General features: G+C 41.6%; 1 protein-coding gene across 1 annotated transcript in view; it reads left to right on the forward strand.

Annotated features, from left to right (window-relative positions):
- Window positions 1-22,549, forward strand: part of pcdh15b (protocadherin-related 15b) — an 843,531-nt gene that overhangs the window by 626,205 nt on the left and 194,777 nt on the right. The window contains exons 23-25 of the mRNA XM_068053265.1: window positions 1,262-1,378; window positions 12,223-12,363; window positions 12,500-12,612. Of these exons, the coding sequence (XP_067909366.1) occupies window positions 1,262-1,378; window positions 12,223-12,363; window positions 12,500-12,612 (371 nt within the window). The remainder of the gene's footprint in view (window positions 1-1,261; window positions 1,379-12,222; window positions 12,364-12,499; window positions 12,613-22,549) is intronic.

Here is a 22,549-nt window from a genome sequence, read left to right on the forward strand (position 1 = left end):
ACAGGATCACCAGGAATTGCCTTATTCACAGACATCCAGGTTGAAAGTGCTCAGAGAAGTGAGCACAGAGGACATTGACTTTGAGAAAGGTCTGGGAGATTCAACCCATTGCAACCGGGAGGGGTTTGGGACTTTTAACCACAAAGATTTCGGCATCAAAGAGGATTATGTAACATTTAAGTGTGGTGTGAGATTTTCAAGTAAAGAAAATACCTTTCTTTGTAATTAGGACTATCAGGTACTTACAAAGTACTATTTAGTTAATGGAGATTTCTTTTAGTTTAGTTGTTAAAATGTCTTAAAATGTGAAATCTTGTGTAATTCTTTAAATTGGCCTGGGGGTTCATATCTTGTACTTTTAACTCTAACGATCTCACTGAGGTTGTAACATAAGTTTCTGGTCAACGTTGATAGCCATGATGTTAATGGTGGGGGATTCGATGTTGGTGTTTGTCTGCGCATCAGCACTAACTTGTCATCTCAATAACATAATTGTTTAACTGGATTTTTGCAAGACTTATTAACCTTCAGACAACCAATGACAAGATATTTTTGCGCTTCTCCTTACCTGACAAACTGATAAATTTTCTCAGTGGTTTGCACGTGCTGAATCAGCCAAACATTTGTATATTACTCTGCATTCATTATTTTATTTTTAAACAAATAAATCAATGAATCAGAAGTAATATACAAATGAACAGCTGATCAATCGAATGGCATGCCTCGACGAAACGTCAGCAGTCCATCCACCGATTAACTGAATGTTTAGTTTAGAGATACAGCACTGAAACAGGCCCTTCGGCCCACCGAGTCTGTGCCGACCATCAACCACCCATTTATATTAACCCTACACTAATTCCATATTCCTACCACATCCCTACCACCTACCTATACTAGGGGCAATTTATAATGGCCAATTAACCTATCAACCTGCAAGTCTTTGGCATGTGGGAGGAAACCGGTGCACCCGGAGGAAACCCACGCAGACACAGGGAGAACTTGCAAACTCCACACAGGCAGTACCCAGAATTGAACCCGGGTCGCTGGAGCTGTGAGGCTGCGGTGCTAACCACTGTGCCACTGTGCCGCCCCTTGCAATCTCCTTGCAAACCATTTTCAGCCAATCAGAATGAATAGGCTTCCCTTTGATAAATAAAAAATGCTATTGTTTTGTCTCACATCAATTATGCATTGAACATGTTGTATTCTTTCAGTAAGTATGGTTAATATTTAAACAAATAACTCAAGTACTCTTTTACAGGATATGAATGACTACTCCCCTGAATTTAGCAAGCCTTCCTACAATGGGCTGGTAGCACCAGATGCCCTCAAAGGCAGCCTCATTACTGTTGTGTCAGCTGAAGACAAGGACCCTCCCGTAAGTTACACTGACATTGCTAATAGACATGACGAAAAGAGAAAATTTTGTTTTCTGATAGTTGCTGCAATACTGCAAAGCATGCTAAAAGTTACAATATAACTCTCTGGTGAAGCTTGTGAGAACTCAAGCCATCCTTCTGTCCTGTGTGAGGTTATGTAATAGCTGTTGTTCAATAATATTACCAGATAGTAAGTTACACATTCATCACTTCAAAAATACAATATCTTGGTCTTCCACATCCTCCACCTGTATTTGCCATATTTACAACATATTTAGACATAAATAAACATTTTGATATTGCTCATTTACATGAGCAAAGCTGGGGTCGATCACAACATCTCTCCCAATGACAGTAGCAAGTGACCTGAACCAGTTTGATAGTCGGGCCCACGCTACATTCAACAGGCATTCAGCCAGAATATGCTGTGCACTGATCGGTGGCTTGCTGAGTTGCAGTTTTTGAAATCCAATGGGCCGTCCACAGAGCATGACCCTGCAACAAGGGTTAAACCAGAGGGCTGGGACAATCAAAGGCGGTGACACAAAGGTGGGTGGAATTTGCAGCAAGGGACAGAAAGAACAATTATACTCATCCTGCTGGCCAAAAAGTGCCAAGCACAACAACTTTTTTTGATTTAGTGTCTTTAACGTAATAAAACATTCCAAGGCGTTTCACAGGAGCATTATAAAACAACACCGAGAGATGACCAAAAGCTTGGTCAATGAGGTAGGTTTTAACGAGTACCTTAAAGGAAGAAAGTGAGGTAGGGAGGCGGAGAGGTGTAGGGAGGGAATTTCAGAGCTTGGGCCAAGGCAACTGAAGGCGTGGCCACCAATGGTGGAGTGATTAAAATGGGGGATGCACAAGAGGCCAGAATTAGAGAAGTGCAGATATCTTGAACAGTTGTGGGGCTGGAGGAGATTACAGAGATAGGGAGGGGTGAGGCCATGTAGGGATTTGAAAACATTGATGAGAATTTTTAAACCAAGACATTGCTTGGAGCGGGAGCCAATGTAGGTCAGCGAGCACAGGGGTAATAGGGGAGCAGGACAGTGCGAGTTCAGACATAGACAGCAGAGTTTTGGATGAACTCAAGTTTACGGAGGGTAGAAGGTGGGAGACCAGCCACGAGTATGTTGGAATAGCTAGCAAATTGGCTCGCTGAAAGAAGACAGAGGGTGGTGGTTGATGGCAAATGTTCATCCTGGAGTTTAGTTACTAGTGGTGTACCGCAAGGATCTGTTTTGGGGCCACTGCTGTTTGTCATTTTTATAAATGACCTGGATGAGGGTGTAGAAGGGTGGGTTAGTAAATTTGCGGATGACACGAAGGTCGGTGGAGTTGTGGATAGTGCCGAAGGATGTTGTAGGTTACAGAGGGACATAGATAGGCTGCAGAGCTGGGCTGAGAGATGGCAAATGGAGTTTAATGCGGCAAAGTGTGAGGTGATTCACTTTGGAAGGAGTAACAGGAATGCAGAGTACTGGGCTAATGGGAAGATTCTTGGTAGTGTAGATGAGCAGAGAGAACCTGGTGTCCAGGTACATAAATCCCTGAAAGTTGCTACCCAGGTTAATAGGGCTGTTAAGAAGGCATATGGTGTGTTAGCTTTTATTAGTAGGGGGATCGAGTTTCGGAGCCACGAGGTCATGCTGCAGCTGTACAAAACTCTGGTGCGGACGCACCTGGAGTATTGCGTGCAGTTCTGGTCACCGCATTATAGGAAGGATGTGGAAGCTTTGGAAAGGGTGCAGAGGAGATTTACTAGGATGTTGCCTGGTATGGAGGGAAGGTCTTACGAGGAAAGGCTGAGGGACTTGAGGTTGTTTTCGTTAGAGAGAAGGAGGAGGAGAGGTGACTTAATAGAGACATATAAGATAATCAGAGGGTTAGATAGGGTGGATAGTGAGAGTCTTTTTCCTCGGATGGTGATGGCAAACACGAGGGGACATAGCTTTAAGTTGAGGGGTGATAGATATAGGACAGATGTCAGAGGTAGTTTCTTTACTCAGAGAGTAGTAGGGGCGTGGAACGCCCTGCCTGCAACAGTAGTAGACTCGCCAACTTTAAGGGCATTTAAGTGGTCATTGGATAGACATATGGATGAAAATGGAATAGTTTAGGTCAGATGGTTTCACAGGTCGGCGCAACATCGAGGGCCGAAGGGCCTGTACTGCGCTGTAATGTTCTATCTATAGTCAAGTCTAGAGGTAATGAAGACATGAATGAGAGTTTCAACAGCAAATGAGCTGAGACAGGGGTGAAGTCAGACAATGTTACAGAGGTGGAAATAGGCAGTCTTAGTGATGGCACGGATATGAGGTCAAAAGCTCATCTCAGGGTCATATGTGATACCAAGGTTGCGAACAGACTGGCACGTCTCAGGCTGTTGCCAGGGAAAGCCAGTAATATAAAAACAGATTATGAGCTTTTATAGGTATATAAAAAGGAAGAGAGTAGCTAAAGTGAACATTGGTCCCTTAGAAGCAAAGACAGGAGAAATTATTATGGGAATGAAGAAATGGCAGAGGCATTGAACAAGTATTTTGTATGTGTCTTCACAGTAGAAGATACAACTTTCATACCAGAAATAGACAGTAACCAAGGGGCTAAAAAGAGTGAGGAAATTAGGAAAGTAATATCAGCAGAGAAGAAGTATTGGAGAAGCTTAAGCGACTAAAATTCGACAAATCCCTGTGACCTGATGGCCTACACCCTAGGATTCTAAAAGAGATAGCGGCCGAGATAATGGATGCGCTAGCTACGATTATCCAAAATTCCTGAGATTCAGGAACGGTCCCGTCAGACTGGAAGTTGGCAAATGTTACACTGCTTTTCAAGAAAGGAGGGAGAGAGAAAACAGTGAACTACAGGCCAGTTAGCCGAACATCAATCATTGGGAAAATACTGGAACCTATTATTAAGGAAGTCTTAACAATGCACTTCGAAAAGCACAGTATGATTAGAACAAGTCAACATGGTTTTACTAAAGGGAAATCATTTTTGCCCACTTTATTAATTTTTTGAGGATGTAACTAGTAGGGTAGATAAAGTGGAACAAGTAGATGTAGTCGACCTGGATTTCCAAAAGGCATTCGATAAGCTGCCACACAAGAGGTTAATAAGCAAGATCAGGGCTCATGGAATTGGTGGTAATATATTAGCATGGATAGAGGATTGGTTAACAGGCAGGAAGCAAAGAGTGGACATAAACGAGGCATTTTCAAGTTGGCAGTGCCGCAAGGATCAGTGCTGGAGCCTCAGCTATTTACAACCTTTGGGCTGGATAAAATAGAGATCCGCACACCAAAGAGCAGCCATGATCTCACGCACGGCAACTCATTTACATAGAGGGGGCGGCCCGCCCCTCCAATCTTGTGGAGGGGGCAGGCTGTCTGTTCCCGGCAATGGTGTCAGCTGCCTGTGCGCAGGTGCTAGCACTGTTTTTAAAGGGCAGCCAGCCCTTCCGGTCAATTTGACTTTTTAAAATTATGCCCCCCAAATAAATTTCTAATGCCTCTTTCCCTCCCCCCAATAACTATTTGCCCTGCCCCCAAAAACACCTTTTAAATCTGACCTTCCCCATCCCCCCGCAGCCTGCACAAAGTTTAAAGTTCACTCCTTTCCACCATCCACTACACACATTACATTTATTTGACACCATCCCCCTCCCCGCGCTGAAAATCTTAACTCCTCCCCCCTTGCCACCAGTGTCACGCGGCTTTCCCTGGAAGGGGAATTGAAGGCACGGGCATGCCGGCCATCACACCGCGATTGCGGCGGGCCCGAAAGTTTAAAGGTAAGTTCATTTAAATTTATGCATGTCATTAATTTAAATATTGAAATCCAGGTCCCATCGCCCAGCGGCAGGGGGGGCTGCCACGGAGCCTTGCCACTGCCGGGAGGATTAGACCGGGCCCTCTCGGCGTCGGCCTTCATGGCAAACCGCTGCTGGCACCATCTTTCAGCCCCTCCTCCCCCTCCCCCAGCCAAGGAGCCCGATGTCAAGGGCTTGGTAAATCTAGCCCTATATTAATGACTTTGCTGAAGAGACAGACAGTAATGTATCTAAGTTTTCTAATGATACAAAGGTATTTGGAAAGATAAGCTGTGGGGAGGTCACACAGAGAGGCTGCAAAGAGATATAGACAGGTTAACAAGATGGCAGATGGAATATAATGTAAGGAAGTGTGAAGTTATGGAGTTAAGAATGTAGGAATAGAAAAGCAGAATATTTTTTAAAAAGTGTGAAACTTTTAAGTGTTGATGTTCAAAGTGACTTGGGTTTGCTTGTACAAGGAACACAGTAAGTTAGCGTACAGCAAGCAATTAGCAAGGCAAATGGCTTGTTCGCTTTAATTGCAAGGGGATTGGAGTACAGAAACAAAGATGTCTTGCTACAATTGTACACTGTTTTGGTGAGACCACATCTGGAGTGCTGTGTGAAATTTTGGTCTTTATATTTAAGAAAAGATTTACTTACATTGGAGGCAGTACAGCGAATGTTCATTAAATTGGTTCTGATGGAGGGTCACTGACCTGAAATGTTCACTCGGCTTCTCTCTCCACAGATGCTGACAGACTGCTGAGTATTTCCAGCATATCTTGTTTTTATTTCAGATTTCCAGCATCTGCAGTATTTTACTTTTATTCATTAAATTGGTTCCTGGGATGAGAGTGTTGTCCTATGATGAGAGGCTGAGTAAATTGGGCCTATACTCTCTGGAGTTTAAAAAAATGAGAGGCGATCTCATTGAAACATACAAGATTCTGAAGGGGCTGGTAGGATAGACACTGATGGATTGTTTCCACTAGTCGGTGCATTTAAAACATGCGGGCACAGTCTCAGAATAAGGGACCGATCATTTAGGACTGAGATCAGGAGAAATTACTTCACTTGAAGTGTTGTGAATCTTTTGGAATCCTCTACCCCAGAGGGTTGTGGATGCTCCAACATTGAATACATTTAAAGCTGGGATAGACAGATTTTTGGTAACAACCCTAGCCTATCCAGTCTCTCTTCATATGGCTGGTCCAGCTAAGTTTCTGGTCAGTGGTGACTCCCAGGATGTTGATGGTCAGGGATTCAGCAATGGTAATGCCGTTGAATGTCATGGGGGGATGGTTAGATTCTCTCTTGTTGGAGATGGTCATTGTTTGGCGTGAATGTTACTTGCCACTTATCAGCCCAAGCCTGAATGTTGTCCACGTCTTGCTGCAGGTGGCCACAGACTGCTTCAGTATGAGGAGTTGCAAATGTTACTGAACACTGTGCAATCATCAGATAACATCCCCTTATAATAGAGGGAAGGTCATTGATGAAGCAGCTGAAGGTGGATAGGCCAAGGATACTACCCTGAGGAACCCCTGCAGTGATGTCCTTGGGCTTCCTTTCTGTCTCTCTGAATCCAATCTTTCTTTCTCTCTATTTATTTCTCTAATACACTTTAATTCGACTCTAATTCACCCTCCTTCTACGCCATTCTTGTTTCTTTCTCAATCCTTCAATCTCATTGGTTAATAAGATACACCATTGGTCCTGTCATTCACTCAGGTCCCAGATGCCCTGTTACCCTCACAGTGCTATTATCAGCTCAAAGTTTCAGCAAGTTATGCCACATATTATATTCCATCTGAAGGGTGCAGGGAAAGGTCGAACTAATGGAGCACGCCATAAGAGGCTACAGTTGAGCAAGATTTGCCCCAGTGTTTCAACTCGAAGACCCTTCCTCAGCCTTTGTTCTGAAGAAGTGTCTTGCTGCTGAAACGTTTACTGATTGACTTCTGTTCCTGCACAGATGCTGCCTAGGCTGCCAAATATTGTTAGCCTTTATGTTTTTGTTTTAAAATTTCTAGCATCTTCAGTATTTTTGTTTTCTTTAACTTTCTCTTTTCTAATGAAAAGGCATTTGGGTCAATTCTGTAGCCTTTAGCACTTGAGGAATTTCTTATTCTCTTTATATTTTATGGGACTTCTCTCCCCACACCACCGCATCTGGACTGCAGCCCAGCCGACGAGATGGATTCATGAGGGAAGGTAAGTTGAGCATGCCTCACCAGGCAGATCAGTCCTTAACTGGTGAGGCTGGAGTGGTCGTTTGGGGGGAGGGGGTGTCTTGGGTCCTGGGGGTGGTTTGGGAGGTGGGGTCAGCCCTCAATCAGGCACCCTGTGCCTGACTGCCATGGCACCCCCCCCCCCCCCCCCCAACCGGGGCACGGAAAGGCCAGCAGCTATTGCTGGGTGGCCTTTCATGTCCCCAGCACACCCACTTACCATGGGTAAAATATCCATGGAGGCGGGCGCAGGCCCTTAAGTGGTCACTTAAGGGCTTTGATTGGCCTCGGGCAGGCAGGCCGTTTCCCCCCCACCCCCCCCCCACAACCGCTCCACTGCTGTAAAGTCAACCGGAGGCGGGAGTGGGGTGGGTAGGCCTCCCGGAGCCTCCCGCTCAATTTTACGCTGCCCCCACACCACCATCCGACCCTCTGGGGTGGCATAAAATTCAGCCCATTGATTCAGCAATCTGGGAGCAATATGCTTTTAGCATACTGGGATGAACTACAATGTAATCAACCATAAACTTTACCACAGGTTTTATATTAACAAATGGAACTAAGGAGTGCTCTATACTCCGGTCATGCCAAGTAGTTAGTGATGGACAAGGCAAGCAACTTGCTTATTTTCCGAGCACTTGAGACACACAATTAGTTATCCGTTATTAGTAACTTCAAATCAACTGAGATCATTGGTTTGAAGAGAGGTTGCTCATCTTATGTAATGTCAAATTTACATCTGTAGACAGAGCTGTGGACTTCAAAAGGTAGCCTAATATTCTAAACTTTTTTTTAATAAACCTAGAAGCGAAGGGATATTCTCTTATTGAGTCATGCCAAGGAGTTAATCTGGGATGTTGTGCCTGAAAGGGTGGTGGAAGCAGATTCAATATTAACTTTTAAAAGGGAATTGGATAAATACTTGAAGGGGAGAAATTTGACTGTGGCAAAAGAACTGGAGAGTGGGATTAAGTGGATTGCACTTTCAAAGAGCCAGCACAGGCACGATGGGCTGAATGGCCTCTTTCTGTGCTGTATGATTCTATATTAATTGGAAACAAAGAAGTGCTGCACATGCATCATGGGACTGGGTTTATATTTTTAAGCTCTTTACACGAATAAACTCCAGGAATGTCATGAATTATCTCTTCACTGTCCCATTAGCACAAGCACTGATAATTGTTGTAAATTATATGCACTTAAAACAACCTTTTCATTGGCAAAGTCCTCAGCTAAAAAGTGCTAAAATGGTCCACCTCTTTGGGAGAGCAAGTTAGTTATGTTTGAAAAGAACAGCTAGATGAATCATATTTGAATCCATGAACAGCCAATACAGGTGAAGTCTTAAAAGAAATGCATCCGGGATTTCTGTGCGAGTGCTTCCGATCTACTGTGTAACTTCAGAGGAAGACTGGCGAAACTCCAGAGGAACTGCATAAATGGCTAAAATGTAAGTTCATGCAATTTTGCTGGAATTTTCAACAATTTTCCACTGGCGTTAGGGTGGTAGATCAAGAATAACCAATGGAAATCCACCCCATGTTTTTCTAATTAACATATGACAAACATTATGGATCACCATTCATTTTTTCTTTCCCTCAATGTTTCAGATTTCCTCTGCCCATGGTGATCTCAGGCTCATTTCTCGCTCCATTGGTTGGAACAGAATACATAAGCATCACTGAACAGACATATGCCTACTATTAAATCACTGAGAGTAGCTCCTTCCTTTAAACAGTGAGGAAATCCCCCTGCCCCCGACTTGCTGGGGCTCAGATATCCACAGGTGGAAGTTTTGATTTCCTTTCACTTGAGAAATTATCAGCAATTATTCATCAATAATAACTTGAAATCAATCAAGGTTGATTCATTCTGAGATTTTTTTTATCATTAGTGTAATATAAAAATGCTGTTCTTTGGTAGACTACGAGGGATTCAATTTCTCATCTACCAAGGTATAAACGCAAAGAATCAAATATCATTGTTATAATATTAAATGTTGCCAGTAGTAAATTGCAGAATATTGTAAGTGTAGCTATATAAAGGAACATAGGAACATTAGGAACAGAAGTAGGCCATTGAGCCCATTGGGTCTGTTCCACCATTCAATTACTTCATGACTGATCTGTACCTCAACTCTACTGTCCTGCTATTTCTCCATATTTGTTGCAACCGTTAGCAGTAAAAATCTATCCAAAGATCTGGGGTTGTGGGATTCATAAAACTGAGTTGATAAATAATGACATCTCATTTCAGTAGAGTGGCTTTTGTACTGTAAGTTGATGGATTGGAAACTTTTGGAGTTTTAGAGTTAATTTGTCCTCTTCCTGTTGCTCCCAAACCACACCCTACAAATATACTTTCTTGTAAAAGCAAAATACTTGGATTTTCTCCTAGCTTTTATATTTGTTTCAATACTATTTGTTTGCTTTGATGAAACTCTCAACATAAAGTAAATTACATTTTCCACAATGCAGGCAGGAGCATGGGCCCAGATATTTATGGGAAGATGGGGAGAGAGTTGGGTGGGGGTGCAGTTTAGAGGTCAGAAAACCCAAAAGAACCCTTGGATCCTGCCAAATTTAATGGCAGAATCTGATTAGTAATTTTGGAATCTGTTTCCCGGCCACAGCCAACCAGATTGAGAGGATGGCTGGCTGTCAGGCAGGTACCGATAAATCCAAACAGTTGTAATAGGTCCACCTGAACCAATTGACCATGGAAATTGGGACAACCGGACCAGTTGTATTGGTTCCAGTTGACCATTTGTACTTGTTCCAGTTGAAAATTATATTGGCTGCTGTTGAGACGAATGAACCTGGTTCCAGTTGAAAATTATATTGCTAACAGTTGTGACCAGTTAAACTGATTTCTAGTTCAACTCGTTTCATTTGAGACCAGAGTATTAACTTGCAAAACGTGTATAAGTACCACTAACAAGTGAAGTTACTTATGTGGTGTGTGCTGTGGTCATGCAGTGAAGTTAAAAACACTCTTGACTGTGCTGTTCATTTAAAATTTTATTTTGATGCAGAAAAACGCAAAACATAGTTAATTAGCAAAAACCAAATTAAACACAGTGCAGAAATCACAAAATAAATGACTACAACAATTAAAGTGCAAAAACGTTAAATTACAGCTATAATCAAAATACGAAACTTGAACCTTACTTACATTTGGAGGTTTGATGGTTCGCTGAATTTTGGTCTTCTACTGAAGTCTTGTATTTTCTCAGAAATGTAACTGTTCATCTTACTGAGCTCTTTCAGATTCCTCACTCAGCACCTGGGTTTGGAGGTGAGGTATGAAGCATGCTGTAAATAAGAGAAAAAGATAAAGTCACAGACTTCACTGTGACAGAGGCTTCCCTGCTAAGCTTCTGTTGAGAGAAATTTGTGATGTTCTGAAATCTAATTAACTAATTAATTAACTACAAACTCTACAAGGGCAGATTATTCAATGGTTCAGTCTCACTGAATGACTTAAGTCATAATGGAGGCAGATTTAGCACTGCACCAAATGTCATCTGGTGAAACAAACAATGATTATCTAATGTTTTGAAAATTAATTATAAGAACCATTATCTTACCATCAATTACTGTATACAACTATTCGCTGGCCTCTTCATGCTTCATATGAATAGGGACTTGCTGACTCTGTCTGTTTGGTGCTAGGGGTGAAGGCATGTCCAACACTGTTTGCTTGCGTGGTGCTGGGGCTACACTGCCATGCCTAGGCATGTCCAATTCTCTTGTTGCAACATGAGGAAAAATAATTGGCATTATCATTCATACATCAGAGTTGGGAGGCCATTTGCACAACTGAGAGCAGTTTGGACGCCTGTTCCCTCGACCTGTTTTTGTTAAAATTGGAAGTGGCCGGATTTGAGACGGGTTGTGTCTGGATTTGAAAAACTTTAAATTTTAACTTCCTACCCAACCCAAATCCACCCATTTGGCAGGGTGGGGGGGTTAAACCCCTATGAAGTTTGTTTAGTAGAAAGGACAGTTTGTCAAAGGCAACATTGATGAGTCATTAAATTGGAAAAGAGAAGTTACATAGCACTGGGAATAAATTTCAATAAATTCCAATTTGTAATCAAAGAAGGTGTTAGACAAAAAGGTTTAATGTTTTTCCATCTTGGGGTTGCATGCATTTGTGCACGTGAGATAGAAAATATAGCTATTAATGCTGATAAGAATTTTTCTAATCTGTTAGCTGACCTGGGTCAGGATTAAGTTTGCTTGAAGTCCTCCCCTAGTGTTTGACTTATCTCTGAAGAAATCTTACCTTCTTTTCCATTTGCATTTTTCATATTTTATCTTAATTTGAATTTGATATATTTATGTTTAAATTATGCACAAAGGCACCATTTGGGATTGTCTGTCAGCATAACCAAAGTAAATTAGATAAAAGTTTCATAAGTTCTATATTAATAGGTACATTTACATTACTGTAAAACAGAAAGACTGAAAGAACTTGCATATATGTGGTACCCTATATATCCTTAAAGCATCCTAAAGCACTTAACGAACCAATTAATTTCTTCTGTCATGTAATTACTGTTATATAGGCAAACACAGCAACTAGTCTCTGCACCATGAAGTCCCCAAAAGGACACATGAATGATCAGTTCATAAAGAAATTTACTCCCCTGCCATGAACAAATTTTTTTGTCTTGGTTGCATTTTTAAAAAAAATTGAAATGAGGAAGTCAAGTATTTTAATCGCATTTTGGATTAATTAATTTACACTGTACTTTTTTCTACATTAATCCTATGAACAGGGGAGTCCAGCAAGCAGGGTTAGATATAAAGTGGATATGACTGAATTTCCATACAGTGCAAGCATATTTGAAGTGGAGGAAGACACAGGACGGGTGCTTACACGAGTAAATCTCAATGAAGAACCTAGTACAATTTTCAAGGTAACAAGACTAATAAACCAATAATGAGTTAAATAAATTGAGTTTTATTTTATTTTTAGTTGACTATTGCTTTTATTTTGTTTATTAAGCTAAGCAAAGTGTTTCTGATGCTCTTTTTCTCTGTTGCTTCATTTAGCTGGCAATCATTGCCTATGATGATGGAGAACCGGTGAAGTTTAATACTACAATAGTAGACATTACTGTACTGCAGCCATCAGTAATTCCACGTTTTACACAGGAAGATTACAGGTACTCAGTACACTTACTAACCAGGGAAGGGGAAAATTACACTGTTTTTATGTGTGGTGACACTACAACTGCATTCAGAAATTTATCCTCTGGTCAGTATTTCATTAAGTCATTCATTGCTTTATCTTACAGAGAGCAAGGGAACATAAAAGAATAAAAGAAATACTTGCATTTATATAGTGCCTTTCACGACCTCAGGTCCCAAAGCACTTTACGGTGAATGAAGTACTTTTGAAGTGTAGTCACTGTTGTAATGTAGGAAACATGGCAGCCATTTTGCGCACAGTAAGCTTCCACAAACAGCATTGTGATAATGACCGGATAATCTGTTTTTATGATGTTTATTGAGGAATGCATATGGGCCAGAACATCAGGGATATCTCCCCTGCTCGTCTTTGATATAGGGGATCTTTTATGCTCAGCTATGAGAGCAGACAGGGCCTCAGTTTAACGTCTCATCCAGAAGACAGCACGTCTGATGGTGCAGCACTCCCTCAGTACCACACTGGAGTGTAAGTCAAGATTTTTGTGTCCAAGTTCCTGGAGTGGGACTTGAATCCACAGCCTTCTGACTCAGAGGCAAAAATGCTACCAACTGGGCCATGGCTAACACAGCAAGCAACATAACAAATGAAATTAAATCTAACCTTGATTCAGTTAACTACCAAACCTTCTTCAAGAATAAAAAAAAAATGAAAAATATGCCATGTGATATCTATTAGCCGGCTTGCAAATTCTTTCTTGGTTCTGACCAGCTCTGAACTTGAGATGATCAAATTTCCCTCTCCAGACCTAGCTGTCCCCAGGTCCTTTAGTTCTTTCCTCTGACTTCTTCCCCATCCAGTAATATTCCATTCAGCCTGTCAACCAAACCAGCCAGCCCATTCTCCCAAGAATGTGTTCTCAAAAGACTCCCCATGCTGAACTCACATAAACATATACAATTCCCAGCTCAAAAGAAAGGAATGTTTCTGGAGTCTGTAAACTAATTTTCATTATCTAAAGCACTCTTGGTTCAGATTAATTTTATCTGAGTCCTAAGCCGCCACCACCACCAACAACCACCACCCCCACCCCCACCCCACCCCTAATGCATTTCCAAGCTTTGTTCCCAGCTTTGCTGTTCTGTGGATTTAGCCCCCTTAGCACTGTGTTTAACTTGATAGTGGCAAATTTAACATAAATTGCAATAAGATCCTCTCAAGGCTGCATGTCAGAAAACTCTAACATATGACAGATCGTAATGGACAAGTAGAGATTGGATGTAAATTAATAAAATGTTAGAACCAGCAATTCAATGTATTAGTTGTAATAATCTTTTGAATGTCACAGAGATTTTTAATTTAATCTTTTAATCAGTATTATGGTTGAGGATATGCTGTTCTGGAGAATTTCAGATTCAGCAATTTCAAATTCAAGCATTTGTAACTCTGAAGAAGAATACCAATAATGCAAGCTGATAGGCAAACCTCCCTGGCTGCTGGGTAACATGTGAGCATCCTTCTTCCTAAGCAGAACACTAGTGATATGATGCTCACCGATTGCTTTGTACTTCTGCTCCCATGTGCTTTCATTTATTTATAAAGAGACAGCTGCATTAATTCAGGAACAGACCTACAATCCCAGTTTGGGGTTACTTTTATATCTTGTTTCAGATTGATGTTTAATTTGACATACATTACTTAATTCACCTACTCTGTATGATTGAGTTCAAATAATATTTAATATTTTAATATAACAGAAAAATGCTACTGAAGTATTTTAGTTTGCCTTGCCCTTTTCAGTTAATATATTTGTCATTATGGTATTATCAATAAATTTATTTCTATTTAACCAATAATTCAAATTGCACAAATGGAAGTCAGTCACAAACTGAGCCATTGAACCCTCTGATGTTATAGCGTTGTTGTTCTAAATGACACAGCTTCACAACAGTGGAGGGGAAGTTTGTATCTTTATTCACTTTGATTTTGTACCGTGGCCATTCTTTTATTGTTGCAGTGGTCGCAAAGGAAAGCTTTGGTCTGTGTGAAATGTATAACAAAATGATAAATCTGTCCTTTATTAATGAATTAATAACTTCATCACAAATAGCGTACAAGAAAAGTATTTCCTCATAGCGACATTTTCTTTGCTGTATTATATCCTCTGAGCATGAGGCTTGTATGACACTAGAGCAAGGTATCAAAAGAAAGGCTGGTGTTTTTTTGGAACTTTCCTGATCTCTGTATTGAATGTGTCTCATCACATATGGATGCACAGGGGAGACGATTTATGCCCATGCCATGTCCTCAATGTGACTGGAAGGTCGTTGCTGATAGTGAATGGATCATGGAAGCAATAATAATGTCTGCAAAGCTCAGGACTGCATCAACTGACTATTATTACCTGCGGTGTTTGATACATTAGCCAGATGTTTAGAATGTCAATGTAGCCAAATAATATAATCCAGGGAGTCTTATAACAAGCTTTATTGCTTTTATTATAAGAAATTTGCAATCCCTCATTCAGAACATCCACAAAAGGACCATCTTTACAGTTACTGAATCGGACAAGTTTGAATTCCTAACATGTATTTTCAATCTGACACAACCACTTAGCTTTAAGTGGCTAATTATGTTTAACTAATAGGACTGTGCAAAAAGTCAATATACTGTAACAAATTGTATGGGATTTTTGAAATTATTCTATAGAAACCTATTAAATGTTAAGCAATTGGATGAATCATAAAGATTTCTACTTTTCCCTATATAGTCCACTGGAAAATGCAAAAAATTTGGTTGAATGATTGTGTAAATTATATTCTGGTCCGCATACTTGATATATTTATCAACAGTGTAGCTGATTCAAATAAACTAATACTGGCATTCACATTCAAATGTTCCTTCAGATGTCCAAACATGGACAAAATAATTGAATTCAAAAAGTAAAGTGAGTGTGATAGCCTTCACATCAAAGCAGCATTTGACTGAGTGTGGCAGCAAGGAGCCCTACCAAAATTGAAGTCAATGGGAATTGGAAGAATACTGTCCACTGGTTGGAGTCAGACCTAGCACAAAGAAAGATGGTTGTGGTTGTTGGAGGCCAGCCATCTAAGCTTTACGACATTGCAACAGGAGTTCCTCAGGGTAGGGTCCCAGGCCCAAGGACTTCAGATACTTCATCAATGACCTCCCTCCATCATAAGATCATAAGGGGGGATGTTCACTGATGATTGCACAATGTTCAGCACCATTTGCAACTCGTCAGCTGTGGAAGCAGTCTGTGCCCACATGCAGGGCGACCTGGACAGATTTAAGCTTGGGCTGATAAGTGGTAAGTAACATTTGCATCACACAGATGCCAGGCAATGACCATTTCCAACAAGAGCGAATCTAACCATCTCCCTTTGACGTTCAACGGTCTTACCATGGCTCAAATGCCCACCATCAACATCCTTGGGGTTAGCATTGACCAGAAACTGAACTGCAGTAGCCATATAAGTACTGTGCCTACAAGAGTAGGTCAGAGGCTAGGAATCCTGTGGTGAGTAACTCACCTCTTGATCCCCAAAGCCTGCCCACCATCTACACGGCACAAGTCAGGAGTGTGATGGAATACTCTCCACTTGCCTGGCTTGATGCAGCTCCAACAACACTCAAGAATCTCGACACCATCCAGGACAAAGCAGGCCACTTGATTGGCACCCCATTCACAACATTCACTCCCTCTACCACTGACGCACAGTGACAGCAGTGTGTACCATATACAAGATGCACTGCAGCAACGCACCAAGGCTCCTTCGACAACAGCTTCCAAAATCGCAACCTAGAAGAACCAAGGGCAGCAGACACATGGGAACACCACCATCTGCAAGTTCCCCTTCAAGCCATACACAATCCTAACTTGGAACTATATTGCCGTTCCTTCACTGTCACTGAGTCAAAGACCTGGAACTCCCTTCCTATCAGTACTGTGAGTGTACCTACACTAAATGGACTGCAGTGGTTCAAAAAGCTGGCTCACCACTACCTTCTCAAGGGCAATTATGGATGGGCAACAAATGCTGGCCTTGTCAGCGACATCTCATCCAATGAACGAATAAAAATAATGCTCCAACAGCACTCAAGAAGCTCAACAACATCCAGGACAAAGCAGCCCACTTGATCAGCACTCCATCCATGACTTTAAACATTCCCTCCATCCAAATTACCAGCGGTGGTAGTGCCTCATGGCAGCCCCCTCGCCACTTGGTGGCGGCATCACAATTTACATATGTTAATATATTATAATTAATGAATTAATCACTTGTCTGCTGTCGCCGGCCGTCCCGCTGTGATATTTCGGTTGGTTGCCAGAACTCCTGCGCCTTTGGATCTCTCTTCGTAGATCTGAGGCGGAACACAGGTTGGGAGGGAGGAGCAGGAAAGTTTTCAAGGGGGCAGCGTAGAAAACTATTGCGATTGATGGAGGGGATGATAGGAAGGGTTTGAAGGTAAAAGGTTATAAATTTTGTGGAGGGAAAGGTTGGGATTGCAAGGTAAGTTTTTTTTTGGGGGGGGCAAGGGCAATTAATGAAGTGTTCTGTCATGGGAGCGTGGGGTGGGAGAGGTAATTGAAACTTTTATTAAATTTTTCACATTAATTTTATAGGTCCTGTGACTTTAAAAATTTTAATTAAACTGAAGGGCTGGAAGCTCTTTAAAAATGGTACAGGCACCTGCGCGGTGGCGACGGATGCCATTGCCAGGGACGGACGCCCACCCCCTCTCACGTCATCAAGGGTTGAGGGTGGGGGGGGGCGCTGGCGGTCCGCCTCAGTTGTGTAAATTAGATGCTGTGCTAAATATCGCGGCGGCTCCACAACGTAAATCTTGCACGTGTGCCCCTCTGTCTTTGAAGCTCGCTGCCGCTGGATGAGAACCTTTTTCAAATTGATAAGGATGTAATATCTAATCTTGTCATATTCTGCCCTCTCTGTAGATGTTAGTCTCTGCAACCAATACTTTTATAAAAATACAAATTTTCAGTACAAGGACAATCATTGGTTATGTGTGCAAGGGCTGGGAGAGTGGTAGGGGAGATGCTAGGCACTTGTTGAGGGTTATATTCCTTTCTTTTCTCCCTTTACTCTTCCTTCAGTCTTTCTGGATTAAGGATAACCCAAGATGAGTGACAGGTAGATTAAAAAAAACTGTTCCTGGATGTCTTGCTAATCCAGCTCATATCTTATGCCTTAGTTATTGACCTTCAGACTCACTTAAAATAAAACCTAAACTTCCTTTAGCAGTGTGTGATATGTTCTTTGCCCTACTCTCCCTTCCCGCAATACAAAACTGTTCCTTACTTTGAAAATTGTAGTGGAGCTACTCTGATAATGCACCACTTAGTTTACTATTGAAATATGTAGATGAAGAAGTCCCAGATTTGGTCTACATTTTGTATTCGCTGATATCAGGCAAAGCAGCAGTAGGGCTGTTCCACTTAAACTCAGCCAGGATTCCTACTCCTGATTGTCCAGTAGCTTGTGCTGAAGTGTGTCTGTATAGATGTGTGGCTTGTCTGTGACAATGATCAGATAGCCTACTGACATCATCTAGAATCATATATCAAGAATAGCCACCTGGATGAGGTTTCAGACACACATGGGATCATATTGAGTAGAGTTTAGTGCAGCTATGCTAGATTTCTAAATCATTCTTAAGTCTGCAGTATATTTACTTTTAATCTGTCTGCAAAATTGGACAGTGTAAGGGAGAATAAAATAGGTGATATTGCATCTGGAGAAATATCACATTTTCATTAATAACTGCAACAATGAATTTTTATGTTAATGAAGGGTATATATAATTATGCTAAGAGGGATAGCATATTAATTGTACTAATTAGACTTAATTTGCATGAACAAATTGAGTTAATTAGAAAGGAGACTTTCTCAGTAACTCAAAAAAATCCATAAATCCCATCTTTATGAAACCCAGAGACTATAATAATGCCATTAACAATAATTTAGAAATGAATGATACTAATTGGATTGGATCTACATGAAATCTTAAAAGACCAAATTTCTAAAAGCTGTCTTTACATAATTTGTAAACTACAGCCAAGGCCATCATTTGTAAAATATATCATGTAGTACATCATTTTAAAAATGCATTTACAATCCTATATAATTCATTGCTTATTAAAAAAGATAGCCTCCCCGTCAGGATGACTTTCAGAAAGAATTAAGATCAAGCCACACTCTAGGACCTGTGTTTATAATCTGGACTGACACTCCAATGAAGTAATGAGGGAGTCGCATGTTGTTGAAGGTATCATCCCTCAGATGAGACATTAAACAAAGACTACTTTTCCTGCTCATTCCAGTGGTTCAGGTAGATGTTGCGATCACATGGCACCATACACAAAAGAGCAGTGTCCTGGGAACCATTTCTCCCCAGAGCAACTCCAGCAAAAACAGATTATCTGGCCATTTATTCAATACTCTTTATAGGATCATGCTCTGTGTAAAATGGCAGCTGTGTTTGCCCACATAACAGCCGCAGCACTTCAAAGTAATCTACTGCACGTGTCCTGCTTTGAGATGTTTATGAGAGAACATCAAGACAGTCTAAAGTACGGTAAGTCATCCTAGGCTCCCAGCATGGAGCTGTGAACAAAGGGAGTGCAGGCTGGAGAATTGGCATTATAGTATTGTTGTGTTGCCTCTGACCTATGCATCCTTTGTGCACAGCTCACTGGGAGAGCAGAATCAACAAATTTCTCTTTAAATTCAAGTTTTTCTGACACCCCTTATTGTTTACTCCCCACTGCCATTTGCAGCCATTTCCCTGAGTCTCCTGCCAGAGTTATGGAGAAAGGTTAGTAGGATTTCCCTGGAATTTCAGGCCCTAGCTCTTTAAATTATACTTAAATACCCGTTTGACACAACATTCCTTTGAGCTGAAAGACATAACTTTACATCTTTTGTTTTAATCCTCAAGTCAAATTCTTCAAGCCTTTATATGCTTGAACCAACTTTCCATTTTATGAGACAGTTGCTTCCAACTATTGCAATAGACAAGGACAGGTGTGATTGGATCATTTGTATACCCAACTTTAAACCGATTAAGATGGGATTGTTTATATAAATGGAAAGAGAAGCAGAGTTAACGTTTCGGGTCAGTGACCCTTCATCGGAAGTGCAGTTCCGATGAAGGGTCACTGACCCGAAACGTTAACTCTGCTTCTCTTTCCGCAGATGCTGCCAGACCTGCTGAGTGATTCCAGCATTTCTTGTTTTTATTTCAGATTTCCAGCATCCGCAGTATTTTGCTTTTGTTTATATAAATACTCGATAACAAACAGTGATAGACTTTCACGATAGCATTCCCCTTATGATGATTTTGATTTTCTACTATCTCTGCGGATATTTGTTCTCCGTACTAGATACTTTTGTAAAACCTGTCATTAACCTGCACACCTCTATCAAATCTCCCCACGATTTCCTTTGCTCCAAGGAAAACAACCCCAGCTTCTCAAAACTAAACTTGTAGCTAAAATCCCCCATCCCTGGAACCATTCTGGTAAATCTCCTCTGCACACTCTGAAGGACCCTCACATCCTTCTGAAAGTGTGGTGACCAAAACTGGATGCAATACTCTAGTTGTGGCCTAACCAGAGCTTCATAAAGGTTCAGCATAGCTTCCCTGCTTTTGTACTCAATGCTTCTATTATGAATCCCAAGATCCCATATGCTTTGCTGACCACTCTGTCATTATGTCATGCCACCTTCAAAGATCTATGGACAATCTTTAGAATTGTTACATTAAGTCTACATGGCCTGTCCCTATCCCTTCTGCAAAAATGTGTTACCTCACACTTCTCTGTATTAAATTCCATTTTCCACTTGTCTGCCCATTCTGCTACCCTGTCTGTCCTGTTGCAGTCGATTTGTATCATCCTCACTGTTTGCCACTCCTCCAAGTTTGGTATCGTCAGCAAATTTTGAAATGTTACTTTCTATTCCAATATCCAAGTCATTTATAAATACAAAAAAAAGCAATGGGCCTAGCACTGACCCTTGGGGAACACCACTGCAATCCTCCAGTCTGCAAAATAACCACTTACCACAACTTGCTGTTTACTCTCCTTAAGCCATTTTTTTATTCAATTGAACTCTGACCCTCCTATTCCATGAGCCTCAATTTTGTTAATCAGCCTTTTAAAATCTAAATAGACAGCATCCAACGCATTCCCTTCATCAACCTTTTCTGTTTCTTCATCAAAAAATTCAATTAGATTCGTCAAGCAGGATCTCCCCTTTCACAAATCCATGCCTGCTATCTTTAATTAACTCATACCTCTCCAAGTGCCTGTTGATTTTTTCCCCCTGATTATTGTTTCTAAAACCTTACCCACCACTGATGTTAAGCTGACCAGCCTGTCCTTACACCCTTTCTTGAATAAAAGTGTCACATTTGCCACTCTCCAATACTCTGGCACCTCCCCCATATCTAGGGAAGACTGGAAGATTATGGTAAACCTTCCACTATCTGTACCCTCATTTCCTTGAGCAGTCTTGGATGCAAGCCATCTGGACCAGGTGACTTAACCACTCTAAGCATAACCAAACTTTCCAGTACTTCTTCCCTTTCAATTTTCACCCCATCCATTACTTCTACCATCTCCGCTCTAATGATATTTTGACAGTATCCTCTTCCTTAGTAAACACCAATACAAAGTACTCGTGAAGTATTCCAGCCTTGCCTTGTGCCTCTAAGGATACATTACCCACTTTGTCCCTAATAAGCCCCACCCTGCCTTTTTTAAAATGTATTCTTTCTTAGGATGTGGATGTCGCTGGCTAGACCAGCATTTATTGCCCATCCCTAATTGCCCTTGAGAAGGTGGTGGTGAGCTACCTTCTTGAACCGCTGCAGGCCATCTAGTGCAGGTACACCCACAGTGCTGTTAGTAAGGGAGTTCCAGGATTTTGATCCAGTGACAGTGAAGGAACGACAATATAGTTCCAAGTCAGGATGGTGTGTGGCTTGGAGGGGAACTTGGTGCAGATGGTAGAGTTCCTGTGCATCTGCTGCCTTCGAGCTGGGAGAGGTCATGGGTTTGGAAGGTGCTGTTGAAGGAGCCATGGTGCGTTGCTGCAGTGCATCTTGCAGATGACACACACTGCTGTCACTGTGCGTTGGTGGTGGAAGGAGAGAATGTTGAAGGTGATGGATGGGGTGCCAATTTAGCGGGCTGCTTTGACCTGGATGGTGCCGAGCTTCTTGAGTGTTGTTGGAGCTGCACTCATCCAGGCAAGTGGAGAGTATTCCAAGACGTGTGCCTTGTAGATGGTGGACAGGCTTTGGGGAGTGAAGTGGTGAGATACTCACCACTGAATTCCCAACCTCTGACCTGCTCTTGTAGCCACAGTATTTATGTGGCTGGTTCAGTTAAGTTTCTGGTAAATGATGACTCCCAGGGTGTTGATGGTGGAGGATTCAGTGTTGGTAATGTCATTGAATGTCAAGGGGAAATGGTTTAATTCTCTCTTGTTGGGGATGGTCGTTACCTGGCAATTCAATCAGTAATATAAAAGCAAAATACTGCGGATGCTGGAAATCTGAAATAAAAACAAGAAATGCTGGAAATACTCAGCAGGTCTGGCAGCATCTGGTTCTGAAGAAGAGTCACTGACCTGAAACGTTAACTCTGCTTCTCTCTGCACAGTTGCTGCCAGACCTGCTGAGTATTTCCAGCATTTCTTATCTAACAATTAGTACATCCCTCACACCAGCACTCCCCAGCCCTAGAACAGTGAAGAATATAGCTTCATGGAGAATTGTCTCTAGTGTGCCTCCTAACCAATTTATTTTGTTCTATTTATTCACTGCCACAGATTCTAACTCAGTGAGGTTCCAATAAGCAATCCGAGGCTACATATAAAATGGTCATTGTCTGGCACAAGTGT

Source organism: Heterodontus francisci, chromosome 20, assembly GCF_036365525.1.
Source record: "Heterodontus francisci isolate sHetFra1 chromosome 20, sHetFra1.hap1, whole genome shotgun sequence".
Taxonomy (NCBI): Eukaryota; Metazoa; Chordata; class Chondrichthyes; order Heterodontiformes; family Heterodontidae; genus Heterodontus; species Heterodontus francisci.